Consider the following 21,987-nt stretch of genomic DNA (forward strand, 5'->3'; position numbering starts at 1 on the left):
TACCACTAGGAGAGGGGGCTCATTAGGCTGGAGAGAAATCTGTGGAAGCCTGTCATCCTTCCACAACACTCCAGATACTGGCTTCAGACAAGCTGAGAGTAGGGTGGAGATGCCAGTCAGTGCTTCTCAGTATGCCATCTCATGGGTACCCATCATACACCAAGCTAACCAGAGAACGTCTCTGAAGCTGACATTTCTAAAAAGTTTCATCCATGGGTATGTGATGTCATGTGACATGACAGAAGTCCAGAGTGTCTCTAGCAGGAAGAGAGAGCAGCAAGAAGCCACAGTTGTCTCTCCCTGACCTGCTGCTGGAACTCCATGTTTTCAAACAACCCACCTTGGCAGTTTCCCAGAGTGACTGTTGCTCACTCGAGATTCAAAGTTTCCTTCAGAGTCACTTTTGAAACAAGGGATGGGTCCATCTTACCTTTGTGGTCTGTCTGCCTTAGGCCCACAATCCAAGGCTGTGCTGGGGACCCCAACTACTCTATGACAGTGATTTCTGCCCAGCTAGGGCTGGAAGAAATCTATACTAGCCTGGTGGTTGGGTGATAATGGAGGCTACCCCCCAATCTATAGTTGTACCCTATCACTAGGAGGGGTCATGTATGCTGTTAAAAGCCTGGGTGCCAATCAATGAAAATCCAAGTTATTTTTAAAAGTATCTCTGAACCTACAAAGCTCATCTACTTATGGCGTTTGCTCAAGTCATGAGAAAGGAATGGGGCTCCCAGGTATGGTAAAGCCAACACAACTGAAGCTTTTTTCTTGCTTGCTCTATCCTGGCAGGAGCCCAAGGGGTAGAAGTTTGGCTGGAATAAGGGACATTCAGCAGGGATTTAGGGGTATATGTGTGCTAGGTCAAGTGGATAGGTGCATTACAAACAGAAACTAAATAAAATCATTAGATATTTGGGTGTGGTAGAAGCCAGAATGAACAAACAACTGGTCTGTAGAGATTGAATCCAATCCACCTTGACAGAAGCAGCAGAAGTGAATGACTTTGACCTTTGGGAAGGTAACAGGATGAGGGCAAAGTGGTCCCGCTGGTGATTGATTGCACCTTGGGTAGTGCTGGTGCTAAGGAGAAGTTATGGTTGCCAAATGAGGGTTCTGTGACAAGAAACTGGGTCTTCTGCATACAGTGCCTCAGTTTCTCCCTGTGTGTCAAGGTCTCACGCTTTGCAGATAAAAGTTTGGATTTGTTGTCCTGGAAGATCACCTACCTGTCTGATAGCTTGGAATATGAGGAGGGTGGGCAGGAGCAGAGCTTGCCTGAACATGGTGTGTGTGTGGGGGTGGTCGGTATTGGGCCATGCCCCAGGACTTGAGCCATCACTGGCACAAAAGGAGTTAATGCCAGGGACCGCGCCCCCCCGTGTCCGGGCACGCGCAGCGCGCCCCCTTGGTGCGCGGGCACAGCAGCCAGGCTGCCGGAGAGCTGATCTCGGGATTCGGGTGCGGAGCCCTTGGCCTGGAGGCGATATGGGTGGTCCGTGGCCCGGTTCAGTCGTTTGCAGCCGCCTAGGGAACAGGTGAGGCCGCCTGCTTCGGTCTCTCATCCTCTAGCTGCCCGTACCTTTCCCAATCCTGTCCCTTCCCAATCCCGGATCCCTCCACCTCCCTGGCGAGTGGCTCCCATCCTTCTCAATCCTGTGTTCTCCATAGGTACCCCTGACCTCCCGGCCCTCCCTCGCTTTGCTTCTTTCCTCTACCTCTTCCCTAAATCCTGCATCCCTATCATCCTTCCGCCCATGGTTTCTCTATTTCTATGGTCCAGCCTGCATGCCTACCAAAAATATCCCTAACCAGAGCCCCCAGCCCCATTCCAGTATTGCACATTGCCAATACCCCCCTCCCCTGCAGTGCACCCCCACACCCCTTCCATCATAGCATCTTACAGCCAGGTTCCCTCCCCCCACTCTCTGCAGCCCCCCCACCCAATGGAGGCCTTTTTTCTAGCCTCCTCATTCTAGGGCAATTTCATCCTCTAATACCGTTCCAAATCCACATAGCCCCCAATACTGCAGTCCTCAACACCAGTCCATTCCAGCACAATGCCCCTTACCCAATACTGCTCCAGCCCCCAAAGTCCCCTTAGATGCCATTCTCATCCTAGCATCGCTGCCTCCCCTTGTCTTCTCCCAAATTGCAAGTTGGACCAGAATGGAGATCTTGGCCTTGGGAACTCACAGTGGGTCCTAGGGTACAGAGGGCATTTGGGGGTCGGTTGGTTTGTCTAGGTGTTCACCAGAGGGAGGGGCTGCAGCGAATTGACTCAACAGGGGAATTTGGCATTTGGCGCGGAAGGGTTACTGGAGAGGAAGGCCTCTAGAAAGGGTTAATGGAATTTGTGAGGTGGGGGCAGCATCGAGGGGGTTAATGGGGGGGTGCTGGCGGGGAAGCTGTGTGAATGAGCGGTCTGTGCCCCAGAGTTGCCATGGAGACGGTGAATGGGGGGATTGTGTGAACTCAGCTGCGGACTAACCCCCCCCCCATATACACACCCACCCACTCCCTCCTGCCCCACCTCCCTACTCCTACCCCTTCCTTCCCCTTCCCCTCCTCCTCTCCACCCGGGTGCATTCTGGGCAGTGTCTGGGATCTCCCCACCCCATACTTTGCTCCCCATTTCCTCTAAGCCCCCATCCCTTTGGTCACTTTACCCGCCTGCCAGCTTTCCTGCTTTTCTCTCTATCTCTGTCTCTCTGTCTCTGTCTCTGTCTGTCTCTGTCTCTCTGTCTCTCTCTGTCTCTTTCTCTCTCTCTCTCTCTCTCTCTCTCTCTCTCTCTCACACACACACACACACACACACACACACACACACACACACACACACATTCTCATTCCCCTCCCATGGTGGCCGATTGCCGATTGCTGGTTGTTCCCAATCTCCCTCCCCCACCCCTTCAGCCACTTCTTAAAGGAACATGCCTGCAATCTCGGAAGGCGGGAGAAATGGGGAAAAACTAAATGTGACTCTGTATGTGTGTGTCTGCACACAGACATGTGCATTCGTGCTCATTGAGTGTGTGTCCATGTGGGACACACATGTCTGTGTGCCTGTGTATATGTGTTGACTGTAACTGTGTCAGAAGGCCTGTGTGTCTGAGTGTGTTGCTATTTCTGTTTCTGTCTCCACCTATGTGTCACCATTATGCCTCCTGTGTCTGGATATTTACCTATGCGGGTATGTGTGATTTTGTTTCAGTAGGTCTCTCTCTGTGTGTGTGAATGTACCACTGTGAGGCTCTGGCTGTGTGAGGCGGTCTGTCTTGGAATGTGGGACTAGATCTCTGTGGGTTTGGAATATATGTCTCTACCAGTGAATATTGCAGTGTCTGTGATCCTACTTTGGTCTCTTGCTCCTTCTCTGAGTCTTTATGAGTTCATGAGTTCCAAGTGTATGTCCCTACACCCTGTTTATTTTACACGGGACTAGCATCCACAGTGCCTGGTGTGCTCAGTAGAACCATTTTTGCCTTTGTTGCTGGCATTTGGTTTGAATGAAGATCTAGGCAGCAGCAATGACAAAGGCTTAGGGACTCCGCAGCAGTGAAGGCTGAGGCGAAACGTCAAGGGGAGGCATAGGGTGGGGGTGTCTTTGGACTTAGGTAAATGGCTGTTGTGCTCCCTGCCCTGCCTGAGGGAGGGCATCTCTCTGTGGGACCCTCTGCTTGTCTGCTGCTTTTCTTTTCTTACGTCTTCTAGTCCTGGAGTGATTTTGGCAGCCATACTGGAAGCTCCACTTCCAACTCTCCCTGTCACTACATGCTCTGACTCCAGCAGACCCTGGGGCTCTCCACTAACGTTGGAATTGAATTTGGGGGCTGAATTCACAATGGCAACAACTGTCGCTGTTCATCCCCTTAGATGTTTTTCACACCATGACCAGGCACATAAAATATTTCCAAATAGCAATGGATTGATCACCTGTGAGTCTCTGGACCCCTGGGCACTTGAAACCTCTAATTGTGGGAAAATAGGCCAAGCCCACTGGGGTCCCAAAGACTGACCCTAGAGCCCTCACAGACTATCTCGGATGACACATGCTTCCCTCTTTCCACAGGCCTGTCTGGCCCTAAGGGAGCCCTCTTTCGAAGTGGTGGTGCTCGGACGACCTGCTCTCTGCGTGGCTGGGCACCTGTAGGTGTCCCTCGAGAGCTCAGTTTTGAGGTTCAAGCCAGTGTGGCCATGAAGTGGCTGCCTATTGGGCTGATGCTGTGACCCCGGAGTCTTCCTCTCCTGCCAGTCCCCCTGCCCGGAACATGTGGCTGCAGCTCGGCCTGCCCTCGTTGTCCCTGAGCCCCACGCCCACAGTTGGCCGGAGCCTGTGCCTCATCCTGTGGTTCCTCAGTTTGGTGCTGAGGGCCAGTACCCAGGCCCCGGCACCCACAGTCAATACTCACTTTGGGAAACTAAGGGGTGCCAGAGTACCATTGCCCAGTGAAATCCTGGGTCCTGTGGACCAATACCTGGGGGTACCCTACGCAGCTCCCCCGATCGGCGAGAAACGTTTCCTGCCCCCTGAACCACCCCCATCCTGGTCGGGCATCCGGAACGCCACACACTTTCCCCCAGTGTGCCCCCAGAACATCCACACAGCTGTGCCCGAAGTCATGCTGCCAGTCTGGTTCACTGCCAACTTGGATATCGTCGCCACTTATATCCAGGAGCCCAACGAAGATTGCCTCTATCTGAATGTGTATGTGCCCACGGAAGATGGTGAGTGCTGCGGCCAGGCATTGTGCCCTCCTTGCCTCCCGCCTGCCCTGTTGTGTTTGTGGCTTGCATGTGGTTGTGTGCCCTGCAGCATGCGTCTGTCTGTCTGTGAAAATGCTTCTAACCATCACTCCGCTTGGCCTTTCCCCTCCCTGTTCTTCCCTCTCCCAGCATTGTCTGAGCTCCCATGTGTGAGTGACACTGATGCCAGAAGGGGGCTGGCCAGGCCTGAGAGCTTTGACAGGTCTAGGTCCAGTGCTGAATGGGGGTACCCTGGGGGAGTATGGGTGACTGCTGGCAGCTGCCCGCGGGAGGATGCTGGCTCCACCAGGCTCCCCTGTTGCCATTCCACCTGCTTCGAAAGGTGGTAGGTGTGTGTGGCTGAGGGAGCTGGGTGTGCGTGGGGGGTGGGGGGCAAGCCTGGTTGGCGATGCTTAGCTGCCTCCTCTTCCACTAGCTGATGCCTCCTCCCGCGGGGGTCACATTAAGGTAAGTGACAGAAATAAGGAGATGGTGGGACAGGCTCTCTGCCATGTGCCGCTGCAGAGCAGCTCAGCTCTTGGGGCCAGGGTGGGGGGGATGCATGCCCCTGGGCAGAGGCCTCCTGTTATTTTTTAGTTTTTTATTCATTTTACAGTAAAGCGGATTTCCAAGGAATGCGCCCGAAAGCCCAACAAGAAAATTTGTAGGAAAGGAGGTAGGTAGCGAGCCGGCGGGGAGGGAGAGAGAGAGAGAGGGAGGGCTGTCTGCCCATCTGTCCCTGCCCCTGAGGACCCAGCCTTCCGTCAAGTAGCCCAGGTTGAGAGGACAGTGAGCAAGCTTAAGGTCCCATCTCCTCTAAGGGCTCTAGCTGCTTTATAGAGAGGATCTAGTGGCCTAAGGCAGGTTTTAGAGCAGGAGCAGGAAGTCCATTGATTCCAGTCTTCCCAGCTTCCCTAAGGAGTGTACTGAAGATAGAGCCAGTGGCTCTTTCCTTAATACCTCAGAAGAAAACAGGCAGTCAGGCTGGACCTGACAGGCTCCACCTTTAACTGCAGCCAGTGCAAATATAAGACCATCCCTCCAGCACCCTGCCCTGGGTTAAAAGTCTATACTCGACTCTCCCCCACTGAAGCTCAAAAGAAGCGTGGTACACACATTTATTTGCTCTTCTGCAACACACCCTGTCCCTGCCACACCACCTGTGGCCAGAGCATAGCTGAAAGACCCAGGCTACTCCTGTGGCAAAAACTGGAAATCTCTGGAAACTATTCACTGTAAAGAAAATCAATTTTAAATTCACCCTCCTGCTGAAAGGAATTTATTTTCCTGTATAGTACTGTTTCCTGTTTGCACGTCACTTTATGTTTTCTGCAAGAGTTCTCATATTTACCTCATAAATGCCTCTCCACATCTCGGGAAGCAAGTTAGGCAGGAAGCACTATTCCGATTTTACAGATGAGGAACCGAGCCCAGGGGAGTGACTTGCTGTACAAGGCCCTGTTGCCGGTCTGGGGCAGAGCTGGGGCCAAAACCTGGGGCTCTTGACCCTCAGGGAATGTTCTTTCCACTGTAGCCCATGAAGGCGATTTCCACCTGGCCAATCCCATCTCCATGAAACATAAAAGATCAGATGTGGCTAGATTGGGCTAATTGGCTGTGGTAGCAGCCCAAGGAACAAAGACAAGCACAACTCACCCTTACAGGCCTTTGGCAAGCTTGGCCTTCCTTTGTTTTCTTTTGATGCTCTAGGGCAAGGTTTCTCCGGGTGTCTTTGAGATTCCTGGGATGGAATGATCCCTACTGAATGAGAATCTCTAAGGACTGCTAAGAATCAGCACATTCAAAAGCCGGTGTGTTGAGGGCTTTTGATGCACAATGGAGCACGGAGTCAGACTTGCTGCCCTTAAGAGCAGTGTTTTACCTCTCTACATCCATCCCAGGCCCTCACACACTGTAGGAAGCATGCAGAGGCTCTTATGCAAATGAAGGGCCTCTGTAGTGCCGCTTAAACAGGACTTGTCTGAGAAGCACAATCTCTAAGTGACCCCAGACCTCTGCTGCCGACTCTTGTGGCATTTCTTTTATTCTGTCTCATTGTTCTTTGCTGTGCTGTGGCTTGTTTTTGGAGCCAGGGTCTTGCTCTGAAGCTCAAGCTGGCCATGAACTCTATGGAGCTCAGGCTCAGAGGTCAGTCTTCTTTTTTTCTTCTTTTTCTTTTAAGAGCCTCCATTTCCCCCATGGGAAGGTAGAAAGACCATTCTGGCTATAGCCTTCCATTAACCTATACCTGTAGTCAGGCAAAGGGTTTCAACACTCCTGCCACAAGTTACTTAGTGGGATATAGTAGGATGAGGAAAAGATTACTATTAACCACTGCTTAGGAAGAAAGATCTTTCAGGGCTCCAGTGAGAGCCTAGGGCAGGCCAAGCTCATGCTGAGATTTTGGCCAGATTGCTGACTGGAAGCCGCCATGCAGTATGAATATTTTGCCAATTGTAATTGTGAATGATGGGCAAGGTGCTGTTCGCCTGTGAAGGGAATCTAATCTTTGTTCTGAAGAAGCTCCTAGCCTGGTATTAAAACTGCTGGATTCCTTAACTCCATAAGCCAATCTGGGAAGTGGACTTTACACAGTACATGGGAGGGCATTTGATCGTTTAACTTTTCAAATTAGTTCCCTATGATGGACCTGTTAGGCATTTGAAAAGGTACTAATCTTGCCTCTTCGGGCACACACACACTGTGTGTGTGTGTGTGTGTGTGTGTGTGTGTGCATATGCGTGTGCGTGTGTGTGTGTGTGTGTGTGTGTGTGTGTGTGTGTAGTGGCCTATGTGGGACCCTCCATGCCCCCATGTGTTCAGGTGGTAAAGCCCGTGGCAGCAAAGAATTGATAATCAGGTACATGCTGAAGGGGCAAAGCCATCTGTACCAGAGAGGTTAGGATGAGGCTAGGATGATGTACAAACCAAGTACCCTCAGACCCTCACAGAAGGAACCACTAGAAGGAAAGGGTGTCCTGGGAAGGATCTACTCTAGCCCTGCCTCCATGGAGTTGAAAGGAATTGAAGTTTAGGAATGAGTGATTCTGTTTGGTGGCTGATCCACTGTGCGGCTACGTCTCATTGAGATTCTAAGGGCAGGACGGGCAGGTGTTGAGCTAATGTGTTAAGGTGTGGCTAATGTGCCACAGTACGTTCAGGAAGTCAGAGGCTGTTTCTAGTAGAGCTGGGGTTTTGCTATCTTGTAGTATGAGAGTAGTTCTGTTTTGGTTAATAACTAAAGGATATTCAGTCACCAGAGTGCAGATCGACAGAGAAAGAGCTATTTGCTCTCTCTGGAGCTATAGCTCCAGGTTGAAGGTATCTGTGATCATGGATGCAAGAGGGTAAGGTGTGGGGTGCCAGCAGAATTACTTCCACTTTGACATACTGACCAGCAAGCAAGCAGTAGATCATGTCTTTTTTTTTTTTTTTCCGGAGCTGGGGACCGAACCCAGGGCCTTGCGCTTCCTAGGTAAGCGCTCTACCACTGAGCTAAATCCCCAGCAGATCATGTCTTTTTATAGCCATCCCAAGATGTCCTTCTAGTCTCTTCCTAAGAGGGAGCAATGGCGCCAGTCTAATCTGCCCCTCGCCCCAGTTCTAAATGCCTTTCTTCTTCCTCTAGTCTCTCTGCTCTCCTCTCCTTTCATGTTCCACCTCTTCTCTCATCTACTTTCTCCTTCCCTTTCCCTTTCCCTGAAAGGTGGCATGATGCAGTGGAAAGACCATAAGAGCTTTGGAGTCCAGCAGACCTGAGTTTGATTCACACCACTAGCACTTCCTAGCTGTGTGATCTTGAGCAAGTCACTTTACCTCTCTGAACCTCAGTTTCCCCATCAGTGAAAGAGGAATAAGGATAGTAGTGCCCACCTCGGGATGTAAGAGTCAAACAGAGCAGCAACAGGAGAATGTCTGGCATGTGGTAGACGTTCAGTATTCAGTATATGGTAGGAACCATTTCTCCTCTCCTCTCTCTCTCTCTCTCTCCCCCCTCTCTCTCCCTCTTCCCCTCTCTATATTCCTTTCTCCTTCCTTCCTTCCCTCCCTCCCCCTCTGGCTCTCTCCTAGAGCAGCACTTGCTGCTCTTAAACTGGTTCCTGTGGGCAGGAGCCCCATTTGCCGTTCACAAGAGCAGAGGGCCCCAGTGAACAAAGCCAGAGGGAAATTTTCATTTCCCATCTTCTCCTGTGGGAATCAGGGTCAGCTGAGGCCCAGCTCAAATCTGCCTGCTGGGCCCTAGGAGCTCAGACTTGGGGTCCCTGGTAAATACCTGTGCCCCGAGTACATCACATAGATGTTCACATAGATGCTGGCAATGTCACTCTCTACCTTCAGTATCTGTCCCTGCTCTCCAGCTCAGCCTGCCCATGTCTAGACATGCAGCCCTTCCATCCAGAATGAAGTTTCCACAAGTGAGCCTTTGGCTCTGTACCCTAGCCCACTTGCTGCTACCTCCTTCCTAACTGGGAATGAACTTGGTTGGGGACAGGGAGGCGGGGCAGGGAGGTGCAGGGAGGTCAGCACAGCAGAGGCCTGCAACACCATCATCCTGATGAAGGTCTGGGCCTCAGCCCACCCATTCCCTCAGTTCTTGCCATCCCTCCTGCCTGTCCTGGGCCCAGGCCCAGAGCTGGCTTGCTGGGCCACACTGCAGTCATGCTGTTTTTGAATTCTCTCTCTGTTTTGTTCTCTGTTCTGTGCTGTTGTGTCTCCCCGTGTCTGGTCCCCAGGATCCGGCGCTAAGAAACAGGGCGAGGACTTAGCGGATAATGACGGGGATGAAGATGAAGGTATTTGGGGGCTGCAGGGCGCGGCGGCTGGTGCATGGCACAGAGCCCCTCCCCTTCTCAATGGGGAGAAGCCCCGTCTGTCTGTCTGTCCGTCCGTTGGTGTGTTTCTGTTCCTGTACAAGGCCGTTGGGCTGTTCCTCGTCTTTGGCCTCATTGGCCACTGGGACTTCTGGGGTAATGGACACGGCTGGCAGGAGCAGGGGACCAACCACAAGTAGAACCATAGGGAGGGTGTCTTCCTGGCCCTGGCCCCTGACCCCTCACATCTTCTATGACTCATGGGCACTTGCCCATATGTGGCAGCAGAAATGGTGAAGAACAAGTAGGGCCAGGGAGGGTGGGGATAGGCACAAAGAAAACCGGATGGTGATGGGATGCCTGGGTTTCACTAAGGAGAGCCTGGCTCCTGGGAGAGTGGCCCTGCTAGGGCACATCAAAGGGCAAAACAGTGACTTCAAAGACAGCACATCCCCAACTTTTCTCCCCCAAAGAAAAGATGCACTAGGGCTAAAGGTTACACTAGGTTGGGGACAGAATCAGAAAAACTGTGGCCTAACAAGTCAGGCCCAGCTAGCACAGCCATCGGTAGAGGGTCTAAGAGTCTCTGGTGGTGATGGGACCATCCTTCCTCCTTGGGGTAACAAGATTGTTTATGCTGCAGCAGACAGAATTCCCTTTTCTACCCATGCTCTGGGCCTGCCCCTTTGGAGACCCTGGAGGGGCCAGGCAGTTCAGGGGATCCACTGGTGACTGGCAGGGCTGTGCCAGTGTGGCAGAGAGTGGGCAAGCTCACAGACTGACAAGTGACAGGCAAGTCAAGTTCAGGCCCAGAGCCTTCTCTTGACTGCTCCAGCCCCATACCATGCTGGCTGGGCTTGGGAGCAGCTCCCTGATGGGCCCTGGGCACTGACCTGGGTGGAGACTTCTCCTACATCTTAACTCTGGCTGGGCAGGCCTTCTCATGCCAAGTTCTGCTCCACCCCAATGTTTCCAGCTAAGTTTGCCGAGGAAGAATGGGGAATGTGGGCATGCAGTTAAGAAAACATGTCTATAAGTTCCCCCACCCCATCTCTACCATTCACTACCCCCCATTCCCCCACCTTCCTGTTCTCTCCCTGTGCCACCCCTTCTTCCCATCCTTCTTGTCTCTGTCTGCACTGGGGGTGGGGGGGGATCCAGCTGCTGCCAATGGCCGTTTCCATGTAACTGGTCTAGTCCTGGGGGTTTCAGGGCTCCCCAGCTCCTGCTTTTGAAAGCCATGTCAGGTCCCAGGACTCCTGGGTGCACAGGGCAGGAACTCACCTGATGCTGCTTAGAGACCACAAAAACCTTTGCTATTTCTTCTCTCACTCCCAGAAGCTAGCCATGCTCACCCAGGCCCAGATGAATTATGCCCACATGGCCACCTTCAGTTGGGAGGCACTTGAAACCCAAATCTTAAAAAATATTCTCCAAGTTCAGCTCTCTCTGGCCAGTACTTGAACTCCGGGCCTAGCAGCCCCATGAGTCCTGCCCTCAGGGGTGGTGGTGGTGTCCTGGCACCTGGAATAGCTTTGCTGCCCGCACCCCCCACCCAGGGCTGGCGGGGGTAGGGGAGGAAGGGCATCCTACCTAGCTTGTGTCTCACCCCTTCTCCTTACAGACATCCGAGACAGTGGTGCTAAACCTGTCATGGTCTACATCCACGGAGGCTCTTACATGGAAGGAACAGGCAACATGATTGACGGCAGCGTTCTTGCAAGTTATGGCAACGTCATCGTCATCACACTCAACTACCGGGTCGGGGTGCTAGGTATGGTTCTCTGCCAGGTGCCTAGGAGGAAGGCTGGCTTTGAAAGGGGGAGGAAGGAATCCCAGGGAAGTCAACTCAGGCAGTCCTAGTTCTTTAGTTGCTGTCCATACCAGATTCACGGTATTATTCCTTCACTCCTATCCGAATACCAAGGGCTTTCTTGTATTCTCAGGCCCCTTTTCAGAACATTTAGATGCCAGTGGAAATTCAGTTCAAAATGTATACTTCTTTTTAAAGGAGGGGTTAGATGGGGTAGCCTAGGTTGGACTTGAACTCCTTCCTGGTCTTCCTGCTTCCACCTCCCAAGTGCTGAGATTATGGGCCTATGCCACCACCATGTACATTTTAAACTTCACAGTTCTTTTTTTTTTTTTTCGGAGCTGGGGACCGAACCCAGGACCTTGCGCTTCCTAGGTAAGCGCTCTACCACTGAGCTAAATCCCCAGCCCCCAACTTCACAGTTCTTAAGTCTCAAGCCAGATTTCTGTTATCAGAAATCTTGCTTGGCTGAGTTTTCTAGGTCCTGTTAATTTTCTAGTGTCTTTTTTTTTTTTTTTAAGATTTATCCATTTACTATACATAAGTACACTGTAGCTGTCTTCAGACACACCAGAAGAGGGCATCAGATCTCTTCACAGATGGTTGTGAGCCACCATGCGGTTGCTGGGAATTGAACTCATGACCTCCGGAAGAGCACTCGGGTGCTCTCAACCACTGAGCCATCTCTCCAGCCCCAATTTTCTAGTGTCTTATCTCATTGCTGCTCACCCAGCCTGACAGCCCTAAATACCTATGTATATACAGATATTCTTTCTAATGCACTGTCAGTGCACAGATGCTTATACACTCACACATCACATCCATCTACCCACTCCCACACATACAAATACTTCTCACTCTCTAAGGCACATGGGCACATAGCTCTAGTCCACTCCTACATACGCCCTCACAGAGCGAGACACACAGTCTCACTCACACACATATCCACATACCCACACACTGTATGCTCCATATCCACACTCCACACAGATCTCTCGCACCTTCCATATATACACACACGTTTTTATATACTCTGCTCCACATCTTTACCCACAGCTACATCAGACATACTCCCAGAGTCAGTTTCTGCTACCCCTATATTGACAACTTACACAAATACCTAGACTTCTATGCACATGCCTTCCACCACCCCTACACACACACACACACACACACACACACACACACACCATTCCACATGTCCCACTGCACATTCACTTCACATATGATGTACTTCACAATACATGCATTGATCCCTCTCCTACTTTACATAAAACAAACCAATATTCTTTTTCACATGGTAACCATTTCATTCGCTGCACATATATCCCCTCACATATGCACACTGAATACACCCCCTCCATATGCTTGCAGGTATATGAGTGTATGCAGTCTTCCCACATATACTCTTGTCAATACATACCCAATACATACATATGTGCTCACTCCCTTACCTCTCAAATACCCACCCATCCTTGTAGCTCAACCTGCACACACACACACACACACACACACACACACACACACCTATTTACCCTAACTACATGCATGCTTCCTCATGTATACACATGTACACATTCCTTGTTCTTCTGCACATACATTCCTTCACTCTTACTCATTATGTGGACCTATTCACACGTGTACATATTTTACCCAAAGCCTCTCCCATGCACCATCATATATCCTACCTACCATATATTCTGCCACCTAAATCATGCTTGGGTGATTTGGGCTGTTCCTCTATCTTATGCCTTGACTGATGACTGCCAGTACCTACCTGTGGCCAAAGTCTTGAGATAAAGAGGTACTTGAGAGAAGGTGACAGACAGCATATAGACCCTTGCTCTTTTTTAGATGCTCATCCAGGCTTTCTATTCTTGTAAATGTGGGCATGAAGAAACCAACTTCTTCCCTGGGGAACTGTGTCCTCGGGATTTCTGAGGGGGTCTGTGGGTTCAGATGTTGAATCAGCAGTCTGTCTGTTGCTGGGCAGGAGCTCATTTGAATTTGCTGCTGGCTATATTGTTTTGCCAGTTGCAGTCCCAGCAGCCCATGTGCTGCACTTGCTTCTAGGCAGGTTATGTGCAGAGAGTGGTAGTCTCCTCTTGACTTTCCCTCCATTCTGCCTGGGACATACATCTATGGAGATCAATGTGAGGCTAGGCATGGTGGCGTATGCCTTTAATGCGAGCATTTAAGAGACAAAGAGACGGGGCTGGGGATTTAGCTCAGTGGTAGAGCGCTTACCTAGGAAGCGCAAGGCCCTGGGTTCGATCCCCAGCTCCGAAAAAAAGAACCAAAAAAAAAAAAAAAAAAAAGAGACAAAGAGACAAAGGTGGCTCTCTATGAGTTCAAGGTCAGCCTGGTCTACAGAGCAAGTTCTAGTATAGCCAGGGCTACATAGTGGGACTTTGTCTCAAAAAGTGTTTTAGACTGTGTCTCCTTCAGTGACTCCCTGGGACCCTGAATGTGGAACATTCATGGTACCTGTCTGGTCTCCGCATCATCTGATAGACTTTAGATCTCATGGTTCTTCCCTCTCCCCTGTCTTTCTGCACTGCCTTAGACACCATGGCAAGTCTCTTAGGTCCTGTTCAGAAAGGGGATCTGAGTGCCATGGTACCATGGAGGTGATTATAAACTGACACTCCAGGATCACACAGTTCTGAAAAAGCACCAAAGCCACAAAGATGACCACACACAGATGTACACATATAAGTGCACAGTGATTGATGGCCCAAAGCAATTTGCTAGTTTCTCTTATTTAACTAGAAAATACTTGATCCAGCTGCTTTTAAGACTCTGTTTTATACGGCGTACCTGAATGTTCAGAGGATACTAAGGATATGCGGTAATAGTGTCCGACCGGTAAGGAATGGAAGAGAAGAATGGAGGAGCAAGAGAGTGAGGCGAACGTAAGAAAAAGAATAAAATGACTGATGAGAGAGAAGAGGTTAGGAGTCCCACTGGGACATGAGGCTCTGTGATTCAAGGGCTCCAGCGTCTCAGGCAGGAGCTGTGGGCTGTGTGAAGGGCAGCTGGTTGGGAGCACTCCACGGAGTGCTGTCCTGGTTTTAATGGTAACCTCTCCTCCCTTCAGCTTCTTTATGAGAAATTCTTCATTTTGTTTTGTTGAGACAGGCTTTCTTTGTGTAGCCCTGGCTATCCTGGAATTCGATCTGGATAATAGGCTGGCCTCAGATCAGAGATCCAACTGCCTCTGCCACCTAAGTGGAAACCTGTTAATCCTTTGAGGCAGTCTTGCTCTCTTCTGAGATTCTGACGACAGCTATGGAACAGTACAGACACACACATAATTTCTGGGTTTTTTTCTTTTTCTTTTGGAGCTGAGGACCGAACCCAGGGCCTTGCGCTTGCTAGGCAAGTGCTCTACCACTGGGCTAAATCCCCAACCCCCATAATTTCTGTTTTTAGACACAAAGTGTAACTGTGTAGTCCAGGCAGCCTTGACTTTGAGACTCTCCTGTTTCTTTATCCAAGTATGGGATTCTAAGCCTGCACCACCACACTCAGCACACACATAATTAAAAAGCAAACAAACAAACCAGAACATCATAGCTCCCCGTGAGAATCAGCCGTGAAAATGAAGCCCAGGCTAAGAGCACTGACTTCCCAACCTCCTCTCATTCAGATTATCAGAAAAAAAGGCATCTTTGAAATTAAGCAGTTAACATTACTCCAAAATCAGAAAGTTATCGACTGAGATTTGGTCAGAAGTTCCCAAACACTTCCTCTGTACTCTTTAGCTCCTATTCAGGAACACAAATATGATCAATAAGCCACTGATTGCATGCCGGAAACATACAAGATGTTTTTTTGTCTCTTGGCACTAGATGTAGAACATGAGTTTGTCCCTGATGCTTGGGGAGTTTGCTGTGTAGGTCTGTTTTGTTTTCCAAAGTCTAATTTTTTTAAAAAAGGCAGCCAGTTTTGGACTCCAGTTGTACACATTCGCTTGCCTTTCTTCCCAGCAGCACCTCCTGACCCTGAGTGCAGTCACGGTCCATGTAAGCTTCTCTAGGGGTCTTGAGAATGTCACTCTCTAATTCATGGAGATTCCTCCCACCCATGACCTGCCAAGGCACACGGCATAGCTATTATTTGAGACACTCCCACTGATTTGGAGGCCAAGAAAACAAAGGGAATCTAGCAGTATATTGGATGTGGCTAGACCTAGAGATAATGGATGTACTGAGAAAGTAATAGCTTGCCAAGTTTTATTCTGGGTTCCAGAATTCACTTAATTCCACATCATTGCTCAGGTATCTTTCAGGCAAGCTGAAAACATGGTGAGTGACAAGTCTGGAGTGACACAAATACCTAGTTTTGATGCAATCTGCCAGATTCCCCTGTCTGCTGTTGACAAGCAGCTTGTGTGTATTGCAGTAGAAACTTGGGTTCAAGGAGGCGACTCAGATTTATTTCGACAACTTGTGGAGTCGGGTATTTGAGTCTTCATTCTCACGTAGTTTCTGTGAATGGCCATGACCCTATGAAGTTATCAATGAGTGGCTTCTCTCCCGGGCCGCAAGACTTTGTGCGCTCCTAGTCAGTCATGCTTACCCCCCACCACCTTCTGAGCCTGTTCCACACATACTTACCTGGAAGCTCATGAGGTCTGAGGGAGCAGCGGTGTGGCCAAACCCTCTACTCAGGCTTCTCAGACTTTGTCCTAATCTAGAGATTGCTCATGTTGGAGAGATCTACTCTCCATCCAATTGCAGGCTTCCCTAGCTGGCTAAGATAGCAGATTTCTCTCTCTCTCTCTCTCTCTTTCTCTCTCTCTCTCTCTCTCCTTCCCTCCCTCCCTCCCTCCCTCCCTTCCTACTTCCTTTCCTTATCCCTTCCCCTCCCTCCCCCACTTCTCTCTCAGGGCCTTGCCGTGTAGTCTAAGCTGGCCTTGAATTCACCCTGTGTGGTCTTGAACTCAAAATTCTCCTGCCTCTGCCTTCTGAGTGCCATGGAGGTGTGAGCCACCATGTCCCATTAGGACAGACAACTCTAACATATCTCACTGAATGATGCCCTAACAAAGACTGAAGCCAAACCCATTATTGTCTAAGGAAAATAAAGGGGGAAAGGATATAAGGAAGGAGAGGAAAAGGAAGACACATAGCACATTTTGCTAGAGGTTCTCAAGGCTTGGGCAGCTGACTTGGGTACTGGCTGGCATAGGTGTGGCTTCTCCTCCTCCTCCTCTTCCTCCCCGTCAACCCCAGTTAGGTTTTAAGATTTTCAGGAGTCACTTGCATTTCTGAAGACCCACAGACTGCTTCCTCCTGCATCTGAAGGAACTAGAGTTCTAATCATCGTTGCTCAGGCTTACTGCAATCCCCTCTCCCCTCCTCATCTGGAATTTGGGCTTAAGGAAGCCTTGTGCTAAAGTTCTGGGAGGAATACTTACACACTTACTACCTACTAATTTGACCAAAGGAAACTAATAACACACTTGGAGGTGGTAAGACGAATTCTTTTGTAGAACCCACATACAGGAAGACCTGAGCTAGATGGTGATGTGGTTTTCTGTCTGCTTGGCTCTATTTGAATTAAGCTTCTGCCTGCAGACTGCCAGGACTGCCAGCCAGCTCTCTGCGAGCTATGGGCTCCTCCAACATGGCCCTGAACCAAGCTGATTCCAGGTGCTGTGAACAGGCTTTTTAACTGTGGAGTCAAAGAATACTGATCCAAGTTTGGGTTTCCAGTGTGTAGGAGCACAGCAATTACACCCACCTGGAAAGGACCTGCAAAAACCTTGGGCAGGAGAAGATAGAGCCTTCCAAGGAACCCAGGGATCAAGGAAGAGCAAATAAGGCAGCAGGATCAGTCTAAAATGGAAGCACAGGGTGGGAGGGGGATATAGGACATCTCTGTGGGATAGCCAGCAGGTGGGCGGGAAGGTAGTCTCCATGGTAACGAGTCTCCACGGCAGCAAATCCCAGCAGGTGGGTGGGAAGGTAGTCTCCATGGTGACATGTAGTCTCCTCAGCAGCAAATCCCAGTGGGTGGGCGGGAAGACCTGTTTCTGTGGTAACGCAGTGCACTGACTTCCTCATTTCTCCATCAGATGAAAAAGATGATTTGACCCAGTGGCTTCTCAACGTTAGCAGGCATCAGCATCACCTGGAGAGCTTGTTAACAACATAGGTTGCTGGGCTGCATCCCCTAGAGTTTTAATTGCTTACGTGTTGGAGGAAGGGACCCAATGCCCTGCCCTGAGAAGGGGGCCATACCAAAGCCCTGGACAGGAGTGGAGATGACAGATTTGCAAAGGAAGGGCAAGGCAAGCTTAGGGATTGCTGCCTGTGGACTATTCCCTTCAGAGAGAGAACGAAGGGGAAAATGTAACTGTAGATCTGCCACGTGCTTGGCTTATGCTCATTTTATCCTTGTTACAACCCTTTGAGGTATTTTTATCCCCATTTTACAGAAGAGGAAACTACGGCCCAGAGATTTTAAATAACTTGCTGAAGACCACATGTCTAAGATGTATTCATCCTGGATTTAACTAAGGGCTGTTTGGCTCCAGGGTCCTTGCTTTCTCCCCATTGTATCTTTTCTGATATTAGGATCATATCCCCAGATACTATACTAGGGCAGAGGATGCTGAGGGCTGACAATGTGTAAGCTCTGCAGTTTAACTCTTCTGCCCAGAGGAAATAGCCACATCAAATTGTCTGCCTCCTCCTTCCAAAGTAGATCATGGGCGGGAAGCAGGGGTTTTTCCCTGCCTATGTTTGGTGATGCTGGGCCTTGCACAAAGAAGCAATGCTTTAGTTGTTAGCATTTTGAGGTGGGGAGGGCTACATGGCTCTATGCTTATCTCCCAAGTGACACCTCCCCGATTCATTTATGCCAAACCCTGCATCTCCTCCACTTTCATTATTTTCATACTTTTTGTTGAATCTAGGTTTCCTGAGCACTGGGGATCAGGCTGCCAAGGGCAACTATGGGCTCCTTGATCAAATCCAGGCCCTTCGCTGGGTGAGTGAGAACATTGCCTTCTTTGGAGGAGATCCCCGTAGAATTACTGTCTTTGGCTCTGGCATTGGTGCATCCTGTGTCAGTCTTCTCACACTGTCTCATCACTCTGAGGGTGAGTAGCTCTTGAGCATCAACAGAAAACAGCCTTTCCCTCTTTCTTTCTTTCTTCTTTTTTAAATTTTTATAAGTGTGTGTGTGTGTGTGTGTGTGTGTGTGTGAGAGAGAGAGAGAGAGAGAGAGAGAGAGAGAGAGAGAGAGAGAGAGAGAGAAGGTTTCTTGGTTTCTCCATGTTGCCCCAGCTATTCTGGAACTCCCTTTATAGACCAGGTTGGCCTTGAACTCAGAGACCTACCTGCCTCTGCCTCTGCCTTTGTCTCTGTTTCCTCAGTGCTGGGATCAAAGGTATGCACCGCCGCCGCCCTCCAACATACAACACCTTAATGCTAGTACACATTGAGTGTCAGGTATCCCAGAACACCTAGCTCCATATCCCAGGGGAATCAGCCCTTCTATCATGTCCCTTGTGGGGGAGGTGAAATGGAAATGTTTCTGCACAGGAAGAAGTGCTTTTCCTCATGTGAAAGAATCCCCATTCACACCCTGAGAATGAGGTTCCTCTGCTCACATGGTAGTCTTATTTGGGAGAGGGGGAATAGAATGCCTCTCTCTGAAGGGACAATAGTTCCTTGTAGGGGAGGAAATCGCAGTATGGGAAGGACATGTTACTTCAGAGTCAAAATCTTAGGTGGAAATTGGTTTCTAGGTGTAAGAAATACTCACTGTCCACCTTTCAGGGTGGGGGGCTGACATCTGTACAAGAGGAGAATTGGTCCAGAGTGAGAAGTAAATCTAAAGTAAGATACTCTGGATTGAGAGATGGGCTATTCTAAGGGAACCAGATTGTTGTTGGACCACAGATTCCCTCCAGGGATATATATATCTTTCTGAAAGGTCAGTCATTTTTACCTGGTTTCTGGTGTGTGTTTCTCTGCCAGTGAGTTTCTGATGGGCTTGCATAGGCCCTATTTTGCTAGGCAAGTCATTATTCTGTCTCCATCTAAACTATAGAGAACAGTATATCTCTGAGAGGCAAATCTGAGCTTCTTATGGAGAAAAAATGTCCTTGAAATAAGTGCCCTTCTCTAAAGTGAAGATGGATGTGACTAAGAATGCATTTTTATCATTGAGATTGGCCCTGTGAGGGAGTGCTCTCACAAGAAACCTTGCTAGCTTTTGAAGAAGGCTCATGTCTGAAAGTGAGGAACCATCTTCACTGCCCCAGAAGCTCTGTCCCTGAGCCCCTCTAGAAACTACACTGACAGGAGACTGAAGTGTGCCTTGCATCTGGAGAGAGAGAATGGGGCGGACATGGTGGCAGACACCTGCAATCCCAATGCTGAGGAGGCTAAAGCAGGGGGCTGCCACAAATTTGAGGGCAGCTAGGACTACCAGCAAGACTCTGTCTCAAAAAAAGAACTCACACACACACACACACACACACACACACACACACACACACACACACACACACAAATTAAGAGAGAATAGGAATGAGTAAGTAAGTGGATGGTGGATGGATGGATGGATGGATGGATGGATGGATTCATGAATAAATGGACAGAGGCCTGAGTTTCATCTCTAGCACCACTGGAAAGAGTATTTGTTTCTAAGTGACAGTAGAATGAACAAGAATCCCCCCTCTTTTTTCCTTCTAGAGGAGGGTGAGGTGACTGGCTATAAGGATGCCTGTGCCTGTAAAGAGTCCTGGTACCTCTTCTGACTGGGACTCTTTACTGGGACAAGGCCTTCCTGGAATGGCACTGTGCTGTGCAGCATAAGGGGGACTATAACTCTGGAGACCTGGCTTCTTAAAAGATTTGTTCCCTCTGGGTAGAGGTGTGGCTCAGTGACAAAGCACCCACTTACCCTGCAGGATGCTCTGGGTTCCATCCCCAGCACTAATAAATGTATCTAAATGTATCTTGGAGGATAATCTGGGAAATGGCTCTCTCTTAAGCAGTAATCTGTAAGTCCCCCTCTGTGCTCGTACAAAATATCTTCTCATTGGCCCCCTGTATCTGAGAACCAAATACATCCCTAGAGCCAGGGAGAGATAGTTCTTTCTTTAGAGAGGTGAAAGAATCTTCTTTTGATGTTAAGGAATGAGGTCCCTCTAGCTCTGGGAATCTGAATGTGATATGTCCATATCATCAGCACACGAGGATCTAGGCAGAATCCACACTACCAGGGCACATGCCAGGAAACTCTCAGACCCCAGGGCCTTTGCTCTTGGGATTCATCCCTAAACTCCCAGAATGTGGGGCTCTTTCCTCCTGGCATTTCTCATCTCTCATGAAAAAGACCCCTTTGTGGTGTAAGCGCCAGCTCCCTGGTGGTGCGTTGGCACAGAACTGGGCCCAGCTGGGCAGGAAGCAAGAGGAAGAGACAAGGAGTGATAAAGAGATGAGGGAACATAAGGAGGCCCATGGCTGGGACCCAAGGGGTTAATTCTCCCTGGCATTTCCCTTAACCCCCAAGTTACCAACAGTTGTACCAGGAATGGAAAGCAGTGTGTGTGTGTATGTATGTGTGTGTGTGTGGGGTGGCCATGACAGGGAAACAATCAAAGAAGGGACTCAGCAACCTCCCTCCCTTCCCCACATCCTGCCCTGATAGCTCCTGATAAAAGACTAGTTCTTCCTTCATAGCCAATTCACAGCACAGGGTAGCCTCAGTGACAAAAGATAAAATGTTTTAGAGCCATATGTGACATGACAGCTCTGACCCCCTGCCACCTATATTCTGTAGGGCTTTTCCAGAGGGCCATCATCCAAAGTGGCTCAGCGCTATCTAGCTGGGCTGTGAACTACCAACCAGTGAAGTACACCAGCTTGCTCGCAGACAAAGTGGGCTGTAACGTCCTGGACACTGTGGATATGGTGGATTGTCTTCGACAAAAGAGTGCCAAGGAGCTGGTAGAACAGGACATTCAGCCAGCCCGCTACCATGTGGCTTTTGGCCCTGTGATTGATGGTGATGTCATTCCTGATGACCCTGAGATCCTTATGGAACAGGGAGAGTTCCTCAACTATGATATCATGCTAGGCGTCAACCAGGGTGAGGGTCTCAAGTTTGTGGAAGGGGTGGTGGACCCCGAGGATGGTGTCTCTGGCACTGACTTTGACTACTCTGTCTCCAATTTTGTGGACAATCTATATGGCTATCCCGAGGGTAAGGACACCCTGCGGGAGACTATCAAGTTCATGTATACAGACTGGGCAGACCGAGACAACCCTGAGACCCGCCGTAAAACACTGGTGGCACTCTTCACTGACCACCAGTGGGTGGAGCCTTCGGTGGTGACAGCTGATCTGCATGCCCGCTATGGCTCACCCACTTACTTCTACGCCTTCTACCATCACTGCCAGAGCCTCATGAAGCCTGCATGGTCAGATGCAGCACACGGGGATGAAGTACCCTATGTTTTTGGTGTCCCTATGGTAGGTCCCACTGACCTTTTCCCCTGCAACTTCTCCAAGAATGATGTTATGCTCAGTGCTGTTGTTATGACCTATTGGACCAACTTTGCCAAGACCGGGTAAGGAGAAAATGGGT

At 49.8% G+C, this 21,987-nt stretch overlaps 1 protein-coding gene across 9 annotated transcripts in view; it reads left to right on the top strand.

Annotated features, from left to right (window-relative positions):
- Positions 1–1,209: 1,209 nt before the first annotated feature.
- The window catches only part of Nlgn3 (neuroligin 3), a 28,130-nt gene continuing 7,352 nt past the window's right edge, over positions 1,210–21,987 (top strand). For 3 of the 9 annotated variants that reach the window (XR_010061166.1, XR_010061167.1, XM_006257054.5), the window contains exons 1-6: positions 1,210–1,538; positions 4,073–4,728; positions 9,480–9,539; positions 11,182–11,331; positions 18,299–18,484; positions 21,181–21,970. Coding sequence is in view for 3 of the 9 variants with exons in the window: in XM_006257054.5 (XP_006257116.1) it covers positions 4,272–4,728; positions 9,480–9,539; positions 11,182–11,331; positions 18,299–18,484; positions 21,181–21,970 (1,643 nt within the window). In the remaining 6 variants the exon portion in view is untranslated. 9 annotated transcript variants of the gene reach the window in all.

Source organism: Rattus norvegicus, chromosome X (genome assembly GCF_036323735.1).
Source record: "Rattus norvegicus strain BN/NHsdMcwi chromosome X, GRCr8, whole genome shotgun sequence".
Taxonomy (NCBI): Eukaryota; Metazoa; Chordata; class Mammalia; order Rodentia; family Muridae; genus Rattus; species Rattus norvegicus.